At 46.8% G+C, this 23,994-nt stretch overlaps 1 protein-coding gene and 1 long non-coding RNA gene across 4 annotated transcripts in view; one reads left to right on the forward strand and one right to left on the reverse strand.

The window, feature by feature from the left end:
• The window catches only part of ncam1a (neural cell adhesion molecule 1a), a 53,974-nt gene extending 34,214 nt beyond the window's left edge, over positions 1-19,760 (forward strand). The window contains exons 16-21 of the mRNA XM_084684083.1: positions 3,131-3,255; positions 4,036-4,216; positions 11,694-11,901; positions 12,795-12,911; positions 13,834-14,385; positions 18,628-19,760. Coding sequence (XP_084540209.1) covers positions 3,131-3,255; positions 4,036-4,216; positions 11,694-11,901; positions 12,795-12,911; positions 13,834-14,385; positions 18,628-18,754 — 1,310 coding nt within the window. The 3' untranslated portion in view covers positions 18,755-19,760. The remainder of the gene's footprint in view (positions 1-3,130; positions 3,256-4,035; positions 4,217-11,693; positions 11,902-12,794; positions 12,912-13,833; positions 14,386-18,627) is intronic.
• A 393-nt stretch (positions 19,761-20,153) lies between these two features.
• LOC146246399 (uncharacterized) lies at positions 20,154-22,263 on the reverse strand. 3 transcript variants are annotated; one of them, XR_014734593.1, is made up of 3 exons: positions 22,106-22,263; positions 21,442-21,538; positions 20,154-20,654 (listed from the first exon to the last, which is right to left on the reverse strand). It is a non-coding gene; the product is annotated as an uncharacterized LOC146246399 (long non-coding RNA). The 3 variants fall into 3 exon arrangements; XR_014734592.1 differs by lacking the exon at positions 20,154-20,654 and having other exon boundaries at positions 21,347-21,538; XR_014734591.1 differs by lacking the exon at positions 20,154-20,654 and having other exon boundaries at positions 21,347-21,538; positions 22,081-22,263.
• Between the last annotated feature and the right edge of the window lie 1,731 nt (positions 22,264-23,994).

Here is a 23,994-nt window from a genome sequence, read left to right on the forward strand (position 1 = left end):
GGAACAGAAGGTAAATTTCTCTTCCGTTTGGTTCCGTTCAGATTATATAAAACACTGGACGAATAGATAAGAATTCCAATTAGACTGACAGATTTACATTTAGGAAAAACAACTGAAAACGTTTTATTTTTTGTCAAGTTGCATCCTATCTACCTCATCACCCCCCAGCCATCCATATAGGAATAACTCTTTATAATAACTTTTTCTTTAAAGATCAGCCATTATGCTTCCGAGCCTTCCCAACTACAGGTCGACGGAGGTGTTTTCAGACTGGTCTACTCAAGTTTTAACATCTCAGTGCCTTACTAGTCTGTTTTTCTGTAGAATAATGATTACATCGGATATTGTCACCTTTCATTCATAGTTTAAGGGGGAAAAAAGCAAATGGTTGACCTCTAAATCTTACATACTGACATATCGTATAAATATTGTCCTTTTTTGGGGGGGGGACTAAAGTACCATGCCATTGCCATAGCTGTAACAAGCAGGGCATCTTCTCCACTTAGCGAACAGCATATGTTGCAAACCCACCATCATCTCAGCCCCAAACATCTCACTAGCGATGTCAGAACCTCCACCTTTTACACACTGCCCTGCACACCGGGAACTGTCCAGTGAAACAGGGTTCTTTACTCTTTTACGGAGATCATTCATTTTACTAAAAGATCTCCACCTGTTACCAAACGGACTAACTGTGGTCTTCAACCCACGTAATGCATGCATGCAAGTTCACTCCGTTTCTGTCTGCCCCTCCTTAACTGCCCGTCTGTCCAGAGGGACAGCGCCCGCCTGTCTGTCTGCATGTCTGTCTCTCTGTCTATCTGTCTGTCTGTCTCTCTCATACCTGGCATGTTATTCACACCTGTACTGATTAAACTGGAAATTTGGCAGTGTTTTGTACGATATCCACAATTTGTGTAACAATCCTACTGTTATGGTGTTTTTCTAAACTGTAGACGTATAAATCTATGAAGATGCACACCTTTTTTGACTAGTCAGAGGGCATAACATTTTATTTTTTTAAATTATCCACAATTGGTTAATCTCACTGGATTTGTAAATTAGTAACAATAAACATATTCGTTATTCTTGATCAGATTAAAAAGTTCACTTCAAGAGTCAAGATTGACAGAATATTCCAGAATCACTACACATTGAATAATAATACGATCTGCATGATAGAGCATGTTTTCTGTTTTGTTCTATATTTTGTGTATAACCCTAATTACTTTCTCTCCCGATTAGCTTGAGGAAACATCACACATAACAGGGAATGCTACTCATCTGATCACAGATCTTCTGGACATAACTGTCTGGACGTCACACCATCTGTACTGTTTCTCTTCTCACTAACCTTTGTCTAATTTCAGCATCTAATCATGCTTACTCCAAGAGTGGCTGAATGCTTTTTCAGGGGAATGTAATCAGATACGTTTAACCATCTGAGGTGAACACAAAGTGCCCTTACGCATGGTTGATTGACTAATCGTGTAATCAAAGAGATCGCCGTTTGTCAAGTGTCAAGAACGACAAATTTGCATTTCCAATTGAAGTGTCCTCCAAATCCAATGAAATCACTCCAGTTTTAAGTGGGGATTTGTTACTGTATTGTGAGGATCACTGTAGTGAAAGCAGAGGGACTTCTTAAAGTTTACCCAGCAATTCATAGATTTAAAAACGCTTGTTACTGATTTGAGCCTGAGCTACTAAAGGAAAACAGAAGCATGCTGTTCCCTCGGGAATCAATCTGGGAGATGAATGGGAACATCAGTTCAAAATCCCCTAGACAGACACGACTAAAAGTGGATCAGGATTCATCTGCCTCTTGCCCAATTATTTCTTATCTTTCTTCGCTGTGTTTGGCTGAAGTCAAAGGAGACAAGCCATTGTGTGGCGGACTGGCTTTTGGTCAGGGTTACAGTAGAACCCCCAAACCGTATTGTTCTCTGCTGCCGTTGTCTGGGGATGTTTGATATCTCCCAGGAGCAAAGCTTCTGTCTGCTGCTCTTTTGTTGGCTGCTACTACACTGACCTCGTCTCGCAGTTCATTTGTTGATAAATAACACCAGGATGTTTTGAGGCAGCCAATTCCTGTCAAACATGGCAGTTAACTTCAAGGGCTTGGTAGCCAAGCAACCTTGGGTCAGAGTGTTCGGGCAGGACACTTGGTACACAACAAAACCATCTTTTAAACTCCTTTGATCACAGCCAAACCCAGACAAAAGTCCAAACCCGATGTCATTTACACATACTGCGGCAGTCATTTGAATCCTGGTTCTACCTTTTAGTCACAGGAGGTAATTGCTGTAAGAGCATATTGGCTTCTCACTAAGTATAACCAATGTTTATATGATTAATGAGTGTTTCTGATTAGACTCTTTTCCTCGCAGCCCCCTGGGACTGAGGTGGCATGGCTTCCTAGTTAAGGGATTATGTGATTAAATGCACACACACACACAGACATATTCTGCAACACACTGACCCTCGCTCCTAGTGGACCATAATAATGTTATTAAATGTAATGGAGTAACATGTCCAATCAATGCTGAGGTGGCTCATGAACTGTCCCTGTCCTTAGAGTGCAGGATGGCCCAGATCACGAGGTATTCCTGGAGAAGAGTCCTTGCTCTCCTCTGCGTCCTCACTCCCCCCGGGGTCCCCCGCTAGTTGTCCATCACACAGACGCAGCCCTTGAGCACGCTGTCAAAGAGCACATGGTCTCACGTCGTCCTGTGTCACCGCAGAGCCGACTGCCCTCAGGAAACACGGCGGCAGCAGCACCAACCACGCTGCAGGGGGGTTCAAACGGGGCTCTGTCAGTTTGTTGGGGGACAGGTGGAGCTCATCGATAGAGCATCGGACTGCAGACCAAAAGGTCTCGGGTCCCCCCACCCCCTCTGGGGTGAAAGAGCACAGTAACATCTTCATGACAGGGTGTTGAGGGGGAGATCACCACCTCACGATGACACAGAAACACTCAGTTAGACAGATGGTCTCGCGGTGCCAGGAAACCAGAGACATCTGTGTCGTAGCCATGCCACCTGCGTCGTCAAGGGGGCTCAGGGGACGAGACAGCCTCATTGGCCGTTGCCGTGGAGATTGACCGTGTGTCCCTGCTATGTGCTCGTAGGGGAGCCCAGCCCCCCTAAGCTGGACGGAGGGCTGGAGAAGACGGGCGACTCCTTCAAGGTCAACTGGGTCATGCAGGACGACGGGGGCTCCCCCATCATGCACTACCTGGTCCGCTACAAGCCCGTGAGTACAAGAGGGAACGCCTCGTGACCTCTGACCTGCTGTCGTGTCTGTCTCTCTGTGGCCCCTGCTGCGTGAAGGATTAACCTTCCGCCTGTGCTTCAAAAGGAGATCGTGCTTTGTTGTTCTGGGTTGGTCCTTCTGTGGCCTCCTCTTCTGACGGCGGCTAACGTGCTCTTCTCCTGACGGCGGACCTCTCCTCACTTCGGCCCTCTCCTCACCCTCCTCACCCTCTCCTCACCCTCTCCCTTCTCCCCTCTCCTCACCCTCTCCCCTCTCCTCACCCTCTCCTCACCCTCTCCCTTCTCCCCTCTCCTCACCCTCTCCCCTCTCCTCTCCTCACCCTCTCCTCACCCTCCTCTCCCTTCTCCCCTCTCCTCACCCTCTCCTCACCCTCCTCACCCTCTCCCTCCTCACCCTCTCCTCACCCTCTCCCTTCTCCCCTCTCCCTCCTCACCCTCTCCTCACCCTCTCCCTTCTCCCCTCTCCCTCCTCACCCTCTCCTCACCCTCCTCACCCTCTCCTCACCCTCTCCTCACCCTCTCCCTTCTCCCCTCTCGCTCCTCACCCTCTCCTCACCCTCCTCACCCTCTCCCTCTCCTCTCCTCACCCTCTCCCTCCTCACCCTCTCCCTTCTCCCCTCTCCTCACCCTCTCCTCACCCTCCTCACCCTCTCCTCACCCTCTCCCTTCTCCCCTCTCCTCTCCTCACCCTCTCCCTTCTCCTCTCTCCACTCCTCACCCCGGCCCTCTCTTCACCCTCTCCCTTCTCCTCTCTCCTCAGAAACACGGGTCGGACTGGAAGCCAGAGATCCGCCTCCCCACCAGCAGTGAGTTTGTGGTTCTCAGAGGCCTGAAGTGGAACGTCGAGTATGTGGTGTACGTGGTGGCTGAGAACCAGCAGGGCAAGTCCACCCCTGCCGTGTTCTCCTTCAAAACCGCAGCAGAACCCACCGCCGTCCCAGGTATGGCCCCCACCCAGCCCGCTGCACACACACACCAGCTGCACTCGCTGTACAGTTGCAGTTATCATATTACACACACACACACACACACACACACACTGGCAACAGAGATGCTGAGTCTGGGAAAGAACACTTCAGATTTGTTGAAGTTTTAACTAGGTAGTTGTCGTTTCCTAACTAATTCCTCTGGGAAGTCGAAAGCATTTCTCTCTTGTATTTTATCTTGTATCTTGTATCTCGTCATTTTGTACTTGATTTCAGTTGGATTTTTTAAATCAAGTTTCTGATAAATAACAACGTTGTTGATTTAAAATGGCCGCACACATAGTGCTGCCTGAAGGGCGATATTCATCACAGTGAAGACTTCTTTTCGGTCCAGTAGATAGCCTCAGAGCCAAAGAGAATGGTTGAACACACCATTACACACACTGGCTTGAGGATACTAGGATAGATGAATAAATCAAAAGGGCCTGGTAGCTTGTATCACTGTTAGCGGGGCCGAATGCAGTACCTTCATGTTAGGTTTCACACTGACCAGTACTGTCAGAGCAGAGAATGTTTGTCAGGGTTTTGAACACAGGTGAAGCCTCCCCAACGCACACAGTCGGCTTGTTCTCTGTTGACAGTTTGTGTGGGCTGAAAGGTTTGCATTTGAACTTGAGCTGTGTCCCCCACTGACCAAACCTGGGCTTTGAACCTGTCGCTGTTCATCTCTCCTGTGTTGCACTCCTTAGAATTTCTGTTTTTTTGACCCTGCACATTCATATCTGTCCTGCCGTCCCCTCTAGAACTAGAACTATAAAGCTGCATGTGTCCTGCCAACCTTAATCTTTCCATCAAGGTCCCTCTCCCTTTCCACTAATATTTATATATCCTCTCCTTTGTCAATGCCTCCTCTGCTACATTTCCTCTATTCCTCCTCCTCTGCTCCTCTCTTCTTCCTCTTTTCCTCCTCCTCCTCCTCTTCCTCTCCTCCTCCTCCTCCTCTCCTTTACCTTCTTCACCCACGCTGGCTGTTTGATGTTGCCGTGAAAGAGCATCAAAAGTCAGTCTCCCTCCAATTCCCTTCTCTCTCCCTCTCTCTCTCTCTCTCTCTCTCTGAATCTCTTCTCCCCCCCCCATCTCCCTCCTGCCAAAGCCAGGTTTAGTGGCTCTCAGTTCTCACTCGCTGCCGGATTTACTGACCTGAAAATGTGTCTTGGCTCAGTGGGGAAGGAGCCTGCAGTCCTTGCATGGGGACGCCTCCACAGGATTAATGTGTTAATGCTTTACTGGAGACCTAACAGGCATCTGCCAGTCTGTGGCTCAGGCAGCCAGCTTTTCCACATGCGCTTGGTGGGAATCGGCCATATAGCAGAGGGAGGTTTGGATCTCTTTACTATCCTGCCAGAGCAGGTTCACCTGAACACTAGCCAAGTTTTTTATTTTCATTTGTTTTTGTTGCTGTGCCACAAACTGCAAAGCTGGTGGTTGTGCCTGCAGTCTTGTTTTTCAAATGAGAAGCAGGAAGATGTTTTTAGCAGGACAAGAACATAGTGGACGATGATATTCATATATACCCAGACTGGCTCTAAAGCTCTGCTAAGAACAATGACAAAATCAGTCATGTCCTATGAGCCCAGGACCATAGGAGGAGTTGGCATGGCAACATGATGACCAGTGCAGTTGCACGTGTCTTATATGAAGTGGACGCATTTTGGAATGAAAATAGTTTGTAAAAAAATTCTGGTTATTCAGTTAGGGTTAAGACAGATAAGGAGTCATGGCCCTCAGGTTTTGGTGAGCGTGCTCTGTATGACAGGACAGTAGTTTTGAATCCAAATCTCCCAAGCTGAGGCTGATATGGAGCGAAACGACAAAGAAAAGCTATTTGCTTGTGCAGGTTTTAATAACGCAACATCATTTATTCATTGAGCCTTCACAAAACATCAACTTTACTTTGAATATCTCCTTCATATTCTTACTGGAATGTGAAGTTTGCCTGGGCTCCTGTCCCAGTGAGAGAGATCTGGACGCGTCTCACATCCTCTGCTCTCTCTCTGGCCTCACCTGACTGCCTGCCTTCCACTCAAAGGCATGAAGACAAGCCAATCATCTAGACAGAACCCCTATGATCCATTGTGATTGGCTAAGAAATACGACAGCTGTTGCCGGGGGGATACCAGGGAGAATGCCCTTTTCTCTGTCTGTGTTCGCCAACCTTCCCAGTGACCCCGCATCACTTTTTGAACCTTTCACCCCCGCCTGCTTGTCGTGATTGACCTGTCGTTTGCCGTTTGCTACTAACGTGTTATCGCTTCTTTTACGTTGATCATCTAACCTGCTAAGAGTTCCTTTACTGTTCCTTTATTTAGTCTCAATTAACCTTTCGAACTTGTGTTTCTGTATATATGACCTATTTTCTCTATCTCTCTCTCTCTTTTGTCTCTCTCCCTCTCTCCCCCCCCCCCCCTGCCTCTTCTTCCTCCCCCCTCCTCCCTGTCCATGTCTTCACCTGTGATCTTCTTGGGCACCTCTGGATCCTAACATCTCCATACACACAATTTTCCCTTTTTTTTTTTTTTTTTTCTTTCCTGTGTAACTGTCACTTTTTTTTTTAATTATGTTTCCTTTTTATTTCCGTATTTATTTATTTGCTGTGTCACTGTGAACGATTTCTGGTGTTTGTTGTTGTTGTTGTGGTGTTTGTTTCCTGTCGTGCCCTCAGCGACCCTTGGCTGTTCGTCCGTGTCGTACACGTTGGCCTCTCTCACGCTCTCTGTGCTGACTGTGTTGTGGCTCGTATAGACGTCCCCGAGAGAGAGAGAGGGTGCCCTGGTGTTAGACACCTCAGCTGGGCATCCTTGTTTTCTATGCCTTTTGACCCTTGTGCTGACACACACACACACACAAAAAAAGAATAATAATACATGACGAATCAAGATATCGATTTCATGTTAAGGGGGTTTCGAAAATGTCAGTACTTATGTCATTCAGAATGTTTTTGTTTTGTTTTGCTTTTTTGGGGGGGGGTCACCTTTTTCCCCCCCGTATGTAAAAAGGTGCATAATGCTGTTCAGTGTGGCTTTTGTCATGTTATGATGGATTTGAGTACCATTGGGACACATTGTGTATTCTGCGTGTGTGTGTACAAGTTTGAACTGCTTCCATTATCCCTCGTGTACATCATGAAACTCCAGAGGCAGGCTTCGCAGAGGGATTTTGTATTAGTTAACATAAGACCATTAACATTTCTTATGTAATCTTTTCTGTTCATTTGTAGTTTTATTTTCCACAAGGCTCATATCGAAGGGATGCAGTGCTTGCCCTGTATAGGGGATAAGACACTGCTTTGGTGGTTCAGATTGTCATTCTAATTGTTTTGTGACAAAGTGTACATAATCTTTTCAAAAGATCTTCAAAAACAAAATATACTGTAGGCTGTTCTTTTGATAGATTCTTTTTTTTCCTCTTTTTACCTGGATGAAACAACAGAACACGTAAAAAAAATTAATGCTACAGCTGTTAAAACACTAAAATCTATATGTCGGTCATTTTCAATAATGTGAAATTATTATATTCTATAATACATTTTTGTAAGTACATACCAGTGTTTCCATACTGTATTCATTGTAGATTTTATGGAGATATATGGGAGGGGGTGGAATAGTAATACTACCTTTTTTCTTTGACAAAGTAAGATTGGAGACTCTTATTCTGAAACGCCAGACTGACGCAGTGCCTCTCTTTCGGTGTTCCCCCCCAGACACATGAGGCTTGTTTATTTACCCCATCATCTGCCTGGTGTGTGCCAGGCAGATGATGTGCCCCGCAGTGGGGCTATAAACCAGGGTTAGAGCCCTCAAACACTGAGGCCTGATGCACTGAAAACACCCTTGAGGGAAGGATTGCTGTGTTGTGTTCAAATTTCAGATTAACTTTTTTTGTTCGTTTTTTTTTTTTTTTTTTTTTTGCTCCCCCTCCCACCACCCCATTTTGAAGTCAACATCGGAAGGTAATAAAGTTATGCGCTTGGAGTTAACTCCTGGTCCGCATGTGCCAACCCATTTGTTTGGTCCTTCCTTAATGCCATGAGAGGCGGTTTTTCCACACGTCACGAAGGAGCAGGGGTTGTGACCGCTGTGCGCTGGGCAGCATCTGTCTGACTCTCTGGAGACCGTGTCACCGCAGGGGTTCAGATCAGACATCTGGACACAGCGTCTCCTTCTGGTACAAACCACAACCGCTCGACCCGGCTCAGAACACTCCTCCACCCTCCTCCACCTGACCGGGAGAGACAGGCCACTCAGATCTTTGAACACCCTCCATTACCGTCTCTTAAAACTCACCGTTCATAATCAAGTCATTGTTTTCGAGTCTTGATCACCTGATGAGGATCAGGTGAGGATCCGTTTGGGGGCTGCTGTGTGTTCTTGCTCTCTAATCTGCCAACCCAACAGGCCTGTAAGCTTTAGTTAGATGGAGGTGTGCGAGTTTCAGCCAGGAGAGGTTTGCAGCCTTGTCAGTGTTCAGGGCTCAGACAGCTGGGAGATGCAGGTGGATGGCACCTCTGCAGGAACCCCAAGCTCTCTCACCTTTCAGGGACAGATCGATGCCTCTCTTTCACGCCAGTACAAGCGTGGTCAACTATTAGACGCAAGGTTCTGAGGCCTTAACTACTAAACAAATAATGCAAATGTTAAAACTAGTGTTTAATGAATGTGTTTTTCCCCTCCCCCAAGCCTTGGGCTAATCTCTTACAGACTCCTACAAAACGTACAAATCATATCCATACGGCTTGGAGCTTTGCTTAGTACTTAGTACAGTACGCACGTCAGACTTATTGAAATATTCTGAAAAGCTTGTATTGCTTTTCAGACTTCTGTGGTCTTCCTCAAGGACTAGCGATGCCTTCTCTATAGTGCTCAACTGTAATACATTCAGCTCTCTGTATTCAACTGTTCTGTTGCTGTAGCGATACATGTCTGGAACGCGTCACTCAAGGCCTGGTAACCCAGCAACACACAGCCAATCCGCTCATTATAAAAAATTAGATATTTCCGCAAGTGAAATATGAGGGTTGTTATTGGAGCATATCATGCATGTTCTCACACTCAAAAAACATATCTACAGTCGTACTGTGATCCAACACACTTGGGATCCTTTGACTATAATTATGTGCTGCTACCACTATACAAGTATCTCAGTAGAATTGTCTGTTAAGTTAAAGTGTCCACACAAACATGAAAAATAGGCAATCATGTCCAGAAATGTAATGCTTGAGACTGAATGCTTGTACATACTTCCAAACCGGTGACTAAATACCGTCCTTCGTACGGTACCAATGCAGACAGACTGTTTGTTTAAAGGTAAACATTTGCAGCTCTGACATTCAATCAGTCTCTCTACACACACGTGAGTCTTCGATCCTGGAGCGCAAAAGCGTTTGAAAGTGTTTGCCAAAAAGGCTGCGTGTGTTACTGTAAGATAAGAGACTACCGCCGTGGTAATTTGAAAGGGGAGTTGAAGGGGGAGGGGGGGGGGGGTGGTGAAACAGCACAAATATGACTCAATACATTTGATTGAGAATGCACGCTTTCTTATGAATATAAATGAAGGTTCGAGGTTTGTCTTTTGTTTGACGCTGGAAGATTGGTGGATCTGGATGATTTCGCGGCGAGAGAGAGTATTGGGTTACCTTGGTAAATAGAAGATTTGACACAAATCCACTTTTAGAAGTTTTAGAACTAAATGCATGTTCTGTATCACAGTACCGTTCTTCTGAAAAATCGGCAAGTCCAAATCTTGTTTCTTCCGTTCTAAATTACAATTATAGCTTGTTCGACCACTAATAGATTCATACCAGAAGAACGAAAGAAAATATAAAATGCCACTCAACTCTTTTTACACATTAGCAATCATTATAATTGTACCATGACACTCCTGTTTCGTATCAACAATACGCTAAACAAGGTTGTGTCGCACGAACAAATCTACAAGGGACTGATTGCATCACATCTCAGAGTTCCTTGTTTGTTTCCTGAATATCAAGTGGCTGCAAATAGTTTGGAAGTCTGATTTTGCAAGATTGATTATTAATTATTACACAAATTGCAGCAATTAATTTGACTTTCAACACGATTCTGTTTAGAAGTTTTGTAAATGCTTTGTCATATTAGCATTGTGAATTTGAACACGTGTGTGTGTGTGTGTGTGTGTGTGTGTGTGTGAAGTTTGTGTTGAGGGATGTTTATAAGTGCATAAAGTCTCGAAAAGCATGTTTAAACTTTCATGACAATGTGGTGTGCTGGTGAACATCTTTATGACATGTTTGGGTATGAGCTTGTTACTGTCTGGTAAGTAGCTTGTGTTTTTGCTCACTTAAAACACAACCCCTTTGCTTTTTTTACCTTTGCAAAAGTGTGATGTTATATTATTTTATTCTGTTTGCTTCTATGTTATATCTAAGCCCGGGTGCCTGTTTTTTACATTTGACCGTGCTCCCAACCTTTGCCCTCCTGCCCGCAATTCACTCTTGTCGAGTCAAGTTTGTCTTTAATGCCATCTTCTGTGGAAGCTGTGGGCACAAGGTTCTACCAGACTGTTGAGTGAGCTGAGCACTGATTGAAGCTCTAGTGGTTTGCACTTTATGTTCTAATGTTGAGGCTTCGTTCTGGCATGCCTTCAATAGGTATGGCTGGTTTGTTTTTCAATATGGTTAAATATGTGTGTTGTCTCATGTTAAGCCTAATCCTAATATCATACCATATATGGCTGAGAAATGCATTGTGTGTTTAACATATTAACTTCAATATGTTGGTACCACTTGTTTGTGATTTGGATGCAGCTAATACAATTTAATTGAAACAAATTGTTGGCTCAAGTTTGTGCAAGAATTGACCACCTGTCTATATATTCCTAATCCAAAACAGATTTGTGTTTACTATGCAATACTTGGCTCACAGTCTGCTGTGTTAAGAGCAACACTCTTGAGACCTTGAACACATGCTATGGATGAGTGGTTGTGAATAAAATCCTGACTCATCATTTCTGTCTCTCTCTCTACCTCTCTCTCTACCTCTCTCTTTCTTACGCTGTCTACCTCCTTTCTCTCTCTTTCTCTCTGTTTCTCTTTACCTCTGTCTCTCTACCCCTCTTACTCTAATGTCTCTCTACCCCTCTTACTCTAATGTCTCTCTACCCCTCTTACTCTAATTTTCTCTGTCCTGCATTCTTTGTGTACCCCTCCTTCTCTCTATCGACCCTCACTTGTCCTCACCCTCCCTCCCTCCCTCCCTCTCTTTCTCTCTCACCTTCTCCCTCCATCTCTTTCTCTCCCTCTCTCCATCCCTCCCCCCTTCCTCTCTTTCTCTCTCACCCTTTCCCCTCCCTCCCTTTCTCTCTCCCTTTCTTTCCCTCCCTCCCTTTCCCCTCCCTGTCTCTCTCTCCCTCTCTTTCTCTCCCTCCCTCCCTTCCTCCCCCCTCTCCCTCCTCCCAGACATGGCAACAGGGGGTCCAGGCCTGGGCACTGGTGCCATCGTGGGGATCCTGATCGTGGTCTTCATCTTGCTGCTGGTGGGCGTCGACGTCACCTGCTACTTCCTGAACAAGTGCGGTCTGCTCATGTGCATTGCCGTCAACTTCTGTGGCAAGGCTGGACCGGGGGCCAAGAGCAAAGACATGGAGGAGGGGAAGGCTGCCTTCACGTGAGTATGGAGAAACTCTGCAGCTACTGCAGCTACTGCAGCTCTGCTACTGCAGCTCTGCTACTGCAGCTACTGCAGCTCTGCTACTGCAGCTACTGCAGCTCTGCTACTGCAGCTCTGCTGCTCTGCTACTGCAGCTACTGCAGCTCTGCTACTGCAGCTACTGCAGCTCAGCTACTGCAGCTCTGCAGCTCTGCTACTGCAGCTACTGCAGCTCTGCTACTGCAGCTCTGCAACTACTGCAGCTCTGCTACTGCAGCTCTGCAGCTACTGCAGCTCTGCTACTGCAGCTACTGCAGCTCTGCTACTGCAGCTCTGCAGCTACTGCAGCTCTGCTACTGCAGCTACTGCAGCTCTGCTACTGCAGCTCTGCAGCTACTGCAGCTCTGCTACTGCAGCTACTGCAGCTCTGCTACTGCAGCTCTGCTGCTCCTGCAGATGCAGCACTGAGGCGCTTGTATGCTAGAGACAGTGAATATGCATAGAACAGGGATAACCATATACCTGTGTGATTATGATATATGTATATACCTCAAATAATACAATATAATAGAGATAGGGAGAGAAGGAGAGACAAAGAGAGAAAGAGGTAGAGAGAGAGGTAGAGAGAGAGGTAGAGTGAGAGGTAGAGAGAGATGTAGAGAGAGCTAGAGAGAGGTAGAGAGAGGTAGAGAGAGGTAGAGAGAGAGGTAGAGAGAGAGGTAGAGAGAGAGGTAGAGAGAGAGGGAGAGAGAGGTAGAGAGAGAGGTAGAGAGAGAGGTAGAGAGAGAGGTAGAGAGAGGTAGAGAGAGAGAGAGAGAGGTAGAGAGAGGTAGAGAGAGAGGTAGAGAGAGAGCTGCAAGTACGTGTGAGAGCCAGACGTGTGAGACAGCGCTCCCTGCCTCCTCCTGCAGGAAGGACGAGTCCAAGGAGCCCATCGTGGAGGTGAGGACTGAGGAGGAACGCACACCAAACCACCAAGGAGGAGGTGCCACAGAGCCCAATGAGACCACGCCCCTCACGGAGCCTGAGTGAGTGCAGCAGGGGGGCGGGGTTTACAGCAGGGGGCGGGGCTTACAGCAGGGGGGCGGGGCTTACAGTTGACCTCCAGACCTGAGGCAGAGAGGAGGCTGTCCACCGTGAGGAGGACATGCTGTCAGATCTGCTGAGGGAGACACCACAGGGGCGTCACTCCTCCCCTCCTCCCCTCCTCCCCTCTTCCCCTGGAGAGGGCAGGGAGAAGAGTGTTAGCGTTGCTGTTGAAAGATACGGTGCGTAGAGGAGAGGTCAAATCGTGAGTTTAGGAAACGATGTTTGTGAGAGAAAGCAGTGTTCTTGTTCTTATATAGGTTGTAGTTCCTCCTGGTGCCTGTAGGGGCAGTGAAGACCCGGTGTTCACCACCCTACACCTGAACTGTTCTCACGACATAAATGTCAAGAATGACATGCCAACTAGTACCTCTAACAGCCTTAAAACTTAGTTATACCCTTAAACCTCTTATTCACATCACTTTGATTTAAATGTCCTTAGTTTTGCTTTAGTATTTGTGTCCCCTAATCCCTCACTTCACCCTGATTTTGTTATAAAGATGTTGTATCTCTAGTGACTTGCTTTATCACTGCATGTAGCACTCACTCTTCTGTATGTTTTATGCCTCACTTCTCTCGCCCCCTCACCCCTCCCTCACCCCTCCCTCACCCCTCCCTCACTCACTCCCTACCCCTCTGTTGGCTTTCTCTCGTTCCTGTTCCTCTGGCAACACCTGTTTGGTTTCTCCCCTCCTCTTCCTCTCCTCTCCCCTCCTCCTCCTCCTCCTCCTCTCCCCTCCTCCTTTCCCCTCCTGCTCCTCTCCCCTCCTCCTCCTCTCCTCCTCTCCCCTCCTCTCCTCCTCTCCCCTCCTCCTCCTCCTCTCCCCTCCTCCTCCTCTCCTACTCCCCTCCTCCTCCTCACAGGCCTGCAGCTGACACCACCACAGTGGTGGACATGCTCCCCTCCACAGCCACTAACTCTGACCCCGCCACCGAGAGCTTTAGCACGGCCCAGAGCAGCCCTGCTAGCGAGAGCACAACCCTCTCCTCCAGCGCTGCCGCCCCCGCCAAGCCCCACCCCAAAGCGGCCCCCAAGGCCTCCCCCAAAAGCTCCCCCGCCCCGGCCCCTCAGACCAGCAACCCCACAGCCCCCTCCAGCACCCCCTCCCCACAGTCCAGCGTGGCTCCCCTGGTCGACCTGAGCGACTCCCCGGCCCCTTCCCAGAGCCCAGGTGCCTCCAAACCCTCCACAGCCCTGCCTGAGCCCAGCGCCCCTGCTCCAGAGCTGCCTCTAGCCCCCGGCTCGTCCTCCACCAAAGCAACCGTTCCTCAGGGCAAGCCAGAGCCAGTCACAAGCCCCGCCGGCGACGCCCCCCCTCAGAGTAAGGACTTACAGATAGACGGCCTGGCCCAGGATGGGTTCCATGCCCTGGGCAGAGACGCCAGAGCCCCAGCCTCTGCTCCCACCCAGGACGAGTATGACCTCACTTCCTCTTCGACCTGTGTGTTTGTGCTGTACAGCTGTTCCAGTATCCCGGCTAGCATACCACCCAGGAAGACAACACGCATTTGTCCTGCGCTTCTAGGAGTATGCTAGCACTGGGATTGGGAAAGAAGCTGTGTGTCTGTCACCTCCATTTACCTCCACCCACCCCTCACCCCTCCACCCAGCCCTCCACCCACCTCTCCACTCACCCCTCCACCAACCCCTCACCCCTCCACCCACCCCTCCACCCACCCCTCCACCTTACAGTCCTGTGTCTTTTTTTCTGCTGTAGACACAGCCCTTCTCCTCAACTGTCTCCTCTGTCTTCCCTCTCCTTCTCCTCAACTGTCTCTCTGTCTTCCCTCTCTCTCCTTCTCTTCTCTGTCTCTCGTGCAAACTCTAACATCATTGCTTTAACGGGGAATTGCGGCGCTGTGACTGCAGCCTCTCCCTGAGCCCGGGAGGATTCTCTTTGTTTATGATCTCATAACCAGAGAAGGAAGGAGCTTTCCACAATCGTTATGAACAAAGGACATCAAAGCATCGTTGTTTTCTTCCCAAAATATTGTTGTAAAGGCAGGAAGCAGATTCTTTATTGCAAAAGAATGGCGCCAGGCTGCGATATTGGCTGGGATGAAGAGTTGGGTCGTGCTTTGGTTCTCCAAAGACGATCCTAGATGCCAGTCTTATCTCAAGCAAGCCCTGAGGACGCCCGCCTGGTTCCAGAACCTTGCCTTGTCTAAAGTAGCTCTTCAAAACCACTGAAGACTCCAGTTATGAATTATTGGAGGTTGTCGTTCTTCCCCAAACGTAGAGTGAGCGTGAAGGCAGAATCGTCTTGATGATGGAAGAGTAATGAGCAGCAGATTTATCTTCATAACTTGTGATTGTAGCAGGGCCCTCCCTTCGGTCTCCACGGTGATTTGTCTTCCCAGTCCCAAGCAAGCCTCCTGTCCACCCATCTATAAACCATGGTGTCGGTACCGACCAGCTCCCTAGCCTCACCCTGTTGGCGCAGTGCCCCTTGCTTGCCCAGTCTGACTACAAACTAGATGTCCACAGGGGAGGAATAGCATCCGTATACCTCCTAAAATATTTACAGGACACTTTGGTGTCTTCATCCCCTAACTCTGTTTTGTTGTTTAGCCTTCTCGTTTACTGCTCTTGGTCTCTCTCTCCCTCCCCCCTCTCTCTCTCTCTCTCTATCTCTCTCTCTCTCTCTCTCTCTCTCTCTCTCTCTCTCTCTCCCTCCCCCCTTCTCTCTCTCTCTCTCTCTCTCTCTCTCCCCCCCTTCTCTCTCTCTCTCTCTCTCTCCCTCCCCCCTCTCTCTCTCTCTCTCTCTCTCTCTCTCTCTCTCTCTCTCTCTCTCTCTCCCCCCCTCTTCTCTCTCTCTTTCTCGTTCTATTTTAAGTAAACGTGATGCGACTGGACAGGAAAGCTGCGCTCTGAGTCTGGGTCCTTAATCCAAATTCAGTCTCACAGACTGCACATCCTAATACAGGGTCGAAACACACCTGCAGTAGATGGGCAGAATCTTGACCCTTTCCCTGATTTAAGTCCCGAAGATTCCCACCACTGTTAATGATCAATTCTAGCTTGTTAAGAGAGTGGACGCCTACTGTTGCTCTGTCAGCTGAGCCTGTCTTCTCATTAGTGAGAGAGAGGTGCGGGAGTTCAGATCCTCCACCCTCCAGCCTCACTCCCTCATAGCTCATTGGACCAGCCAGCCTGTGCCAATCCCCGGGGATTCTGGGTAAAGTCACTCCTAAAAGTATAAATTACATTTTATTCATTCAGCAGACAATTTCATCCGAGTGAAATGTAAGTAGTGGATTACATAGAAATCACATTAGAGACTCAAGGATCAAGAGTGCTTTGATCTGACTGTTTGGGTGGCAGTTGACCTCTGACCTGCTGTCGCTGCCCACAGCTGTTCCTCTCAGGCTTCACAGTCCCTCCTGTGGCAGGTGCTAGAATCACACTTACCGGGTTCCAACCGATTTGCTTTTGTCTCTGAGCAACATCACTGTGACCAGCTAGTCAAGACTGCTAGCCTAATCAGCTCCACGCATGCTACTCATGCTACACTAGCAGGATTTGATGGGGAAAAAAACCTACCTGCTGTCATCCTAGTTCCTAATTACAAGCCGTGTCACTTGTTTGGGAGTCCTGGGAAAACATCGTTGTTTGTGTTTGACTTCCTTCCACAAAAGTTTCTTCCCTGTTGCGAGTGCTCTATGCTGTCAAGGTCAGTCTGCTATCAGATCGATGACCCCCCTCCCCCCCCCCCGCAGCCTCTGACAGCCAACCTGGTAACACTATCAGGACGTTGCTGTGACAGATATAACCATGGGGCCCCACCGCCACCCACATCTGACAGCTACACCACCCCGTGGTGGAGGGCCGCGGGCAGGCAGGCGGGAGCAGCAGCACCCGGGCCCAGGTGAAGGTGACCTGCGGTTTCTGCCTCCTCTCTCCAAACAGCTGGGCGCGGGGTTTCTGGCTCGATGCCCGAGACCTGGCAAGCGTCCTCTCCCCCCTGCAGGGACGGTGTGTTTCCATGATCCCCGCGTGTCCGACGGGGCAGTAGACGGGGCAGTAGACGGGGCAGTAGACGGGGCAGTAGACTGGGCAGTAGACGGGGCAGTAGACTGGGCAGTAGACGGGGCAGTAGACTGGGCAGTAGACTGGGCAGTAGACGGGGCAGTAGACTGGGCAGTAGACGGGGCAGTAGACGGGGCAGTAGACGGGGCAGTAGACAGGGCAGTAGACTGGGCAGTAGACTGGGCAGTAGACGGGGCAGTAGACTGGGCAGTAGACGGGGCAGTAGACGGGGCAGTAGACGGGGCAGTAGACTGGGCAGTAGACGGGGCAGTAGACGGGGCAGTAGACGGGGCAGTAGACTGGGCCTGAGCGCGGTGCGGTGGACGTCCAGAGCGTGTCTTTGTGGCGGGAGAAGTCAGGGCTGTCTTGCCACAATCAGTGCCCAGCTCTGTGGAGTGGAGCTGACGGTACTGGCTGACTCCCTAAAGACTCTCTACACAGCCTGGAACAGCAGGCAGGGCTGTTTAGATGGTGCAGATTGTAACGTGAAACCCTTCTCCAGCCAGGGCCTTAACAAAAGGACTCGTTGCCTGTCAGTCCTTAATGGAGGAGCCTCGTGCGGCTCATGGCTTCATCAGGGGTCTGTCACCCTACTCCTTTTGTTGTCCCTCCGTCCCCACGGTTACAGCCCTGTGTCCTGGCTCTGATGCGAAGCAGACCAGCCCGGGTCCTTGTCAAACAGTCAAAGACATTCTCTGTCATGTCTGATTTAGGCTTGTCTCAAAGCCCGGAAGATTTGGCTGATAAGAAAAGGTAACTGTTGGAGGAGGGTCTTGAGGGGGGTTGAGGTACGTTTAGAAGAAAGAGGGAGGTGAGAAATAAGTGATTATCTGGCCTCTGACTTAACCGCTATTTTTATGTGATTTGTAAGAAGTGAGTTTTAATATCTAACAACAGATCAATAAGAACCATGTGAGAGTAATCATATGGAGGGAAATCTTTGCATCGTTGGCTAAACTATCCTGTCAGAGCAGCCGAGATAAAAGAGCAAATCCATGATATCGAATAGTGCTGTCTGAGTGAATTTCCTAAAATGACTAAAAGACCATTTCTGAGCTTGGCGTTAGGGCAAAGAAAAATTTAACGTCTTCCAGTGAAGGAGCTTCAAAAAGAATAAGCCCTTCTGTAAAACACGGGGAAAGCCTGCCAGAGGACAAGCTGTTAATGACGCAAGTTATTGCAGGAAGATTGTCTGTCGTGTCCTATCCGATTTGCTTCTCCTTCGAGACAGCCCTTGTGTTTTCTTTACAGCATTTTACCACACAGTCATATTACAGTGAATCCTTCCCTTGTGTATTGTAGTGTACTGTGCCTCCTCCCCCTCTTCCCTTGTGTCACTGTGCATTGTCCCATGAGAAACTGCCATGACATCCGTGTGCCTGTCTTTGATGTCATGAGAGGATAGCTAGGCAGATCCAGTTAAGTGTGAAACACGTTTGGTTCCAGGGGAAAGAAATTCCCTCAAAACCTTAAGCAGGTTTTCTTTCTTCCTTTCTCTCTTTAGAAATGACACAAAAGACAGCTTAGAACAGACTTTGAGCTTAAAACAGAGATTTGAAATTCATCACTAAGAGAATCTCTTGTGTGTGTGCGTGTGTGTTTGTGTGTGTGGTTTTCTCTCCCTCCAGCGGTAAGATCTTGACAGACGACAAAAGTAAACCCGAGACAGAGACGGAGGTGAAGAAAGCTCCTTCTGAGGTGAAGACGGTGCCCACAGAGGCGGCACAGTTAAACGGAAACGAGAGCAAAGCGTGATCGTGGTTCAGAAGGCCTGCCCACGGCACAGCCTGCCCACGGCACAGCCTGCCCACGGCACAGCCTGCCCACGGCACAGCCTGCCCACGGCACAGCCACCCCCCCATCTGATGACGAAAAGTTTCAACAACAAAAAAAAAGCAACAAAAAAAAGTTTTAAAAGGGTCTGTTTCTTCAGTGTCTTCTATGAGTTTTCTGAACAAAAGATGTTTGTTAGACCTGTAGAGCGAAATATAAGACCTCATGCACATGCCTTAGAATTTCCTCCTTATTTTTCTCAGTTATTTTTTCTTCACCTCTCACTTTTTCATAGGAAGCAGAAGAGGATGTCCTCACATGTAGCACACTCTCTCTGCCCGTCTTTTATATGTAACATCAAAGTTATCGGTCTTTAATGTGGGACAGTTAAATATCACTTAGATAACCATGAGAGGATTGTAGCTTTACTTCAGAAAAATGCCTTTACTATGTGCACACACACAAACTCATGACATTACCCTCACTATTTCCTGTTCCTTTGTTTTCCGTGTTATGCAGTGTTGCCATCATTATTCTGACTGCTAATGAATTATGGGTACTTTTGTAATGTTTTTTTCTTGTGTTTAAATATTGTGCAGAAATTAACTGCCTTTTATTTTATCTTCGTTTTTCCATGTGTAATTTCCAGGACTAGAGCTAGATTCTTAGCATGTCTACTTTGCAGAGTAATTTCTTTCTAATGTCATAGTTTTTCTTTTTTCTTTTTTTTACGTTTACACTGGTGTTCATCTGTCCCATGTAGACTCAACCTAAACAAAAGGAAGCAAAGCAGAAAAACAATGTCTTACTCAACAGAGAAGTCAAAGTTGGCAGTTAGGGTTGCGCAATTTGTCGCTTGAAGATTTTTGTTTTGTTTTTATTTTTGGCAAATATATGAACACACATTTTCTTTGTGTTTCCTCTTTCTGATTTTCACACACACACACACACACACACACACACACACACACACACACACACACACACACCTTTAAGTCCTTTTCGTGAAAGTTGCCAGTTAGAAGCGCTTTGGAGACGTTCCACAGCTAAATGGTTTTGAGGGATAGTTACTTTCAAACGCAGTTCCCCAAATTGTTCCAGGTACCAGGGATCAGGTGCGGGCACGAAGAGTAGCGGTGCCCAGGAGTCTGACTTAAGGGAGAGTGATGTAATCAAAGCCGTATAGCAAAGATAGAATCTGAATGTACAAACCGAAGCCCTAAAGTAGCCTTGAAAGCGATCCTAACTGTACCCTGAAGGCTTTGCCCCTTATATTTAGAATATCGTGGCTGTTGCAAACAGTAGGCTACTTCAAATTTAGATATCGGACCCAATCTCAAATAAGTAAGCCTGATGGAAGAAATTTGCCTTTTATGTTCAGGAGCATCTTTATTATGCATATTAACCGAGTAAATGACCAGATTACAAACATGTCTTATTTAAGCCATAGCACTCAGTGGATACGTGGATTTAAACATTCAAAATGAAATATTAAATCGAGTTTTTTTGTACAGTGTTTCTCATACTTTAGACTGCAAGCTTGTGCACTGTGAATGCGTGAATATCCTAGTGTGAAAACAATGTGTTCTTTGTCATAGAAAAAAAAACATAGTTCGGTTGTGAAAGGTTTAGTTTCTAGTGCAGACGACAAAAAAAAAGGTTCCATGAAAAACCATGACAGACAACAATGCAACAACAAAACTGAAAGAAAACAGAGACGGTGCCTTCAAAACATGTCAAAGTTGCGGCATCGATCCCATCCTGCTGCGCGGCTGTCTTGTTTTACCTCCAGGGGGCAGCAGGCGGGTTCTGCATTGACAGAGCAGCTCATCGCTATTCTGGAAGGCGCCAGTCCAGAAATAGACGCTGGCTGATCTGTTAACTGTGAAATAAACTCAGAATAGCCAGGATATTGCTCACACTGCCGTGTAAAGGGATGAAAACAAAGCTGGTATATTATTTCGTCGTATTTATCACAGGGCTTCTCGTCTGAAGCTCCACTATGTAGTAGCCTAAACATATGATTGTTTTTTGTTATTCTGACATGTTGGAAAGATTAGATGAAGGTCAAAATGGCCCCACAAACACGAGACACCTACAATAACGGTTTTCATCCCTCATGATATAAAACTAGCATGCATGTTTTTTTCCTCTCGGATTTAAAATGTCTGAAAACATCGAATTAGTTCTTGAGAAAACGAGTTGACGAAGGCTTTACCTGTCGTACATTGAATCTTTTGAAGTGTTCTGTAATCTGTTGTTTGGTCCAATCTTTTTTGTTTTCCTCAACCACGAAGAAAATACTGACATTAAGTGCTTTTACTCTTCTAAGCTCAGTTATTTAATGGAAGAGGGAGGAAATTGGCAACAACAACAAAATCTGCTGTATAATACCACAATGCTAATAGCCTACTGTAATTGAAACAGTATGGGTTTTCATTTTTCCAAAACGAGCTAGCTCTTGTGTGCGGTGACTTCCTGGATACAGGTGTCCCTCAAATGTCCCACGAATGCCCTTGATACCAATTTCTAAATAGGCTTGTTTTTACATGAATTGATAGACTTTCACCAGTGTACTGTGCCATGGATTGTATTTCAGGAAAGACATTGGGGAGAAAACACATTGTCCAAACTCTCAAACTGTAGGTGAGAAGAGTCTCTCTTCCTACCTCGCTTCCTTGAAGTGCTCATATTTGGCGTCGATTACTCGGTGAAGGGATTGTTACGCCATATTTCTCTCACCAAACCATCTCACCACGCCATGTCCTATCAAGGAAACGAGGGAGATAAGAGGCATTTTCAAGTGTTTGAACAAATCACAGATGATCTCAAGTAAGATTGTAAATGTCTTTCTCTGATAGCCGAACAGAAGCTGGAACATGCCCTGGATTTTAGTCAAGGCCTTTGTCCCCTGGTAGAATCCTTGATTCCTGCGGTAGCCTAGTTCCACTATTCCCTGCCTTTGGGGCCTTTTCTCTTGTACACTACAGATTTTTACTAAGTGAAACATTGTCATCACCTCTATCTCTCTCTTCACTGTCACTGGTGTAAATACTGAGTACTAACAAAAAAAACACGTTTGGACTTCGCATTCTGTCAAGATTTGTGTTCAATAAAGTTGAAGAAAAAAAGGTTGGCTGGTTGTTTGTTTTGGAATGAAAAGCTAACACACAACAAAATTACAAGTTTTGATAGTTGAAATGTTTCAACAAACAGTAGTCTAAGATAACGTCACTTGTGGTTTCCCCTCGTAATTGCTTCGATCTGATTAGATTTTTACGTCATCAGACACATCCAAAGCGACGTACAAATAAATAGTAGGCTAAATATTACCGCAGAAGATCATGGATGTGAACTGCGTAGTTCTACAGTATTTCGGAGGTCAGACTCGATGAACTGAATTTAATAGCCCCGTCGCTAAGTTACCAGAGATCACAGATCAGTGATCAGATCACAAACAGTCTGATAGACTAAGAACTTGTTGCTGTATCCTGTACTTGAGTGGACAATTGTTAATCTTGTGAAGGACAAAGGTCATCAGACTAGTGAAAATTGCTTCTGGATTTTGACCACTAGATGGAGTCATTGTAACATTTAAAATAGTCTGTGATATATGTGTGAAGGGGAAAGTGGTTTAAATATCGATATACTTTTCTATTTGGTCATTAATGACCTGGCAGATAAAAACGGAAGATAAATAGGCTAGGCTACAACGCTATCTTGCATTTCCTACTTTCCGTCTTTGATCAGAGGTTCATAAATAGTTTAAAAACAGGAATGGTTGGAAACTGTATGGTTAGTTAGCTAATACTTTCATATTAAAATTCATATTCATATTCATTGATTTGTCTCAATAATAATGTCATTCTTCACATGGGCTTTGTCTGGTTGAAGAAATTAGTAGAATGTCGTCAAAATTAGATGTAGCCTATTCTTAATTCAGGCCAGTGCAGGTGCAGTTTCAGAGTTCACCACAAGGTGGCAGATGTGAACCAGTTGTGAGCCGTTGTGGAGCCCCAACCCAACCGAAGGGAAAAGCTGCTCAAATTTGTCTCCTCGTGAGGGATAACACTCAGTTCGAAAAGTAAATAGGGAGAACAGATTTTTGTCAGAGTTGAAGCTGCAGGGCCAATTTTGAACTAACTCTTTGGAATTTCTGTCTAGAAACATAACCAGAATCAGCATAAAGACAAACAAAATAGTTCACAAAACATTTACATAAAGTTGTCCTGAAATTTCCATCCAAAATTCCAGCCAGATTTGATCAGTCAGTACCAGTTCAGACTGTTTGTGTTCACCAGAGCCGTTTCAAATTCTTTTCAACAGAATTGGCAACAACACATATCAGGAAACACTCGCAAATAGGTGTTAGCTGCTGTCTGTCCAACGGTCTGTCTCACTTCTCACTATCTACCTCTCTGTCTGTCTGTCTGTCTGTCTGTCTGTCTGTCTGTCTGTCTGTCTGTCTGTCTGTCGACCAGGCATTCTGCCCGTAAATAGGACTTGGACTTAAAGTGAGAATAGGACAGTGCATGAGCTTGTTGATAAATCTCGTGTCTAAAGGCCAAATTTGGAGCTCAATGGAAGGGAGTCTGATCCTATGCCCTGTTATGAAACGTTCTGGCAGTACAGGAGGGAGAGAGAGAGGGAGAGATAGAGAGAGGGAGAAAAACAGGGAGAGATAAAGAGAGAGGGAGAGAAACAGGGAGAGAGGAACAGAGAGAGGGAGAAGTCCCAAAGGCTTTGCCACAAATCTGTCTGGCTAGTTCAAAATGTTCCATGTGAGGAATGTGACAGAGCCCATCTCCTCCGGGGCGGCTCCCTCTCAGCGAGGAGACACAGACACAGACACCGTCTCCTCTACCGGTCCTCGGTGACCCGAAACAACATCCAAAAAGGTTCCCGTACAATTTGGGACTAAATGACTTTTGGTGAGTGTTACTTCCCTCCGCCCTCCCCCCCTCCAAATTGCTGTAAAACCCAAGCTCAGAATGAGTCACTCTTCCACATCTAATGTGCTAAAAAATAGAAAACCATGAAGAGAAAACAGGAAGAATGTAAGAGGTCTGTCAGTCGCCCAACTCTTTCACCGGAGTCCTACTACCTCCACCATATCCCTGTTATTGCGTTTTCTCTACACTATCCCCCTAACCCCTCACCTCACACAGACCACAAGATTAGGGTCCTTTCAGCAGGGCCTCCCCTCCCCCAGCTCCAACAAT

The sequence above is a fragment of the Hypomesus nipponensis genome, chromosome 20, assembly GCF_054491055.1.
Source record: "Hypomesus nipponensis isolate SF chromosome 20, ASM5449105v1, whole genome shotgun sequence".
NCBI lineage: Eukaryota > Metazoa > Chordata > Actinopteri > Osmeriformes > Osmeridae > Hypomesus > Hypomesus nipponensis.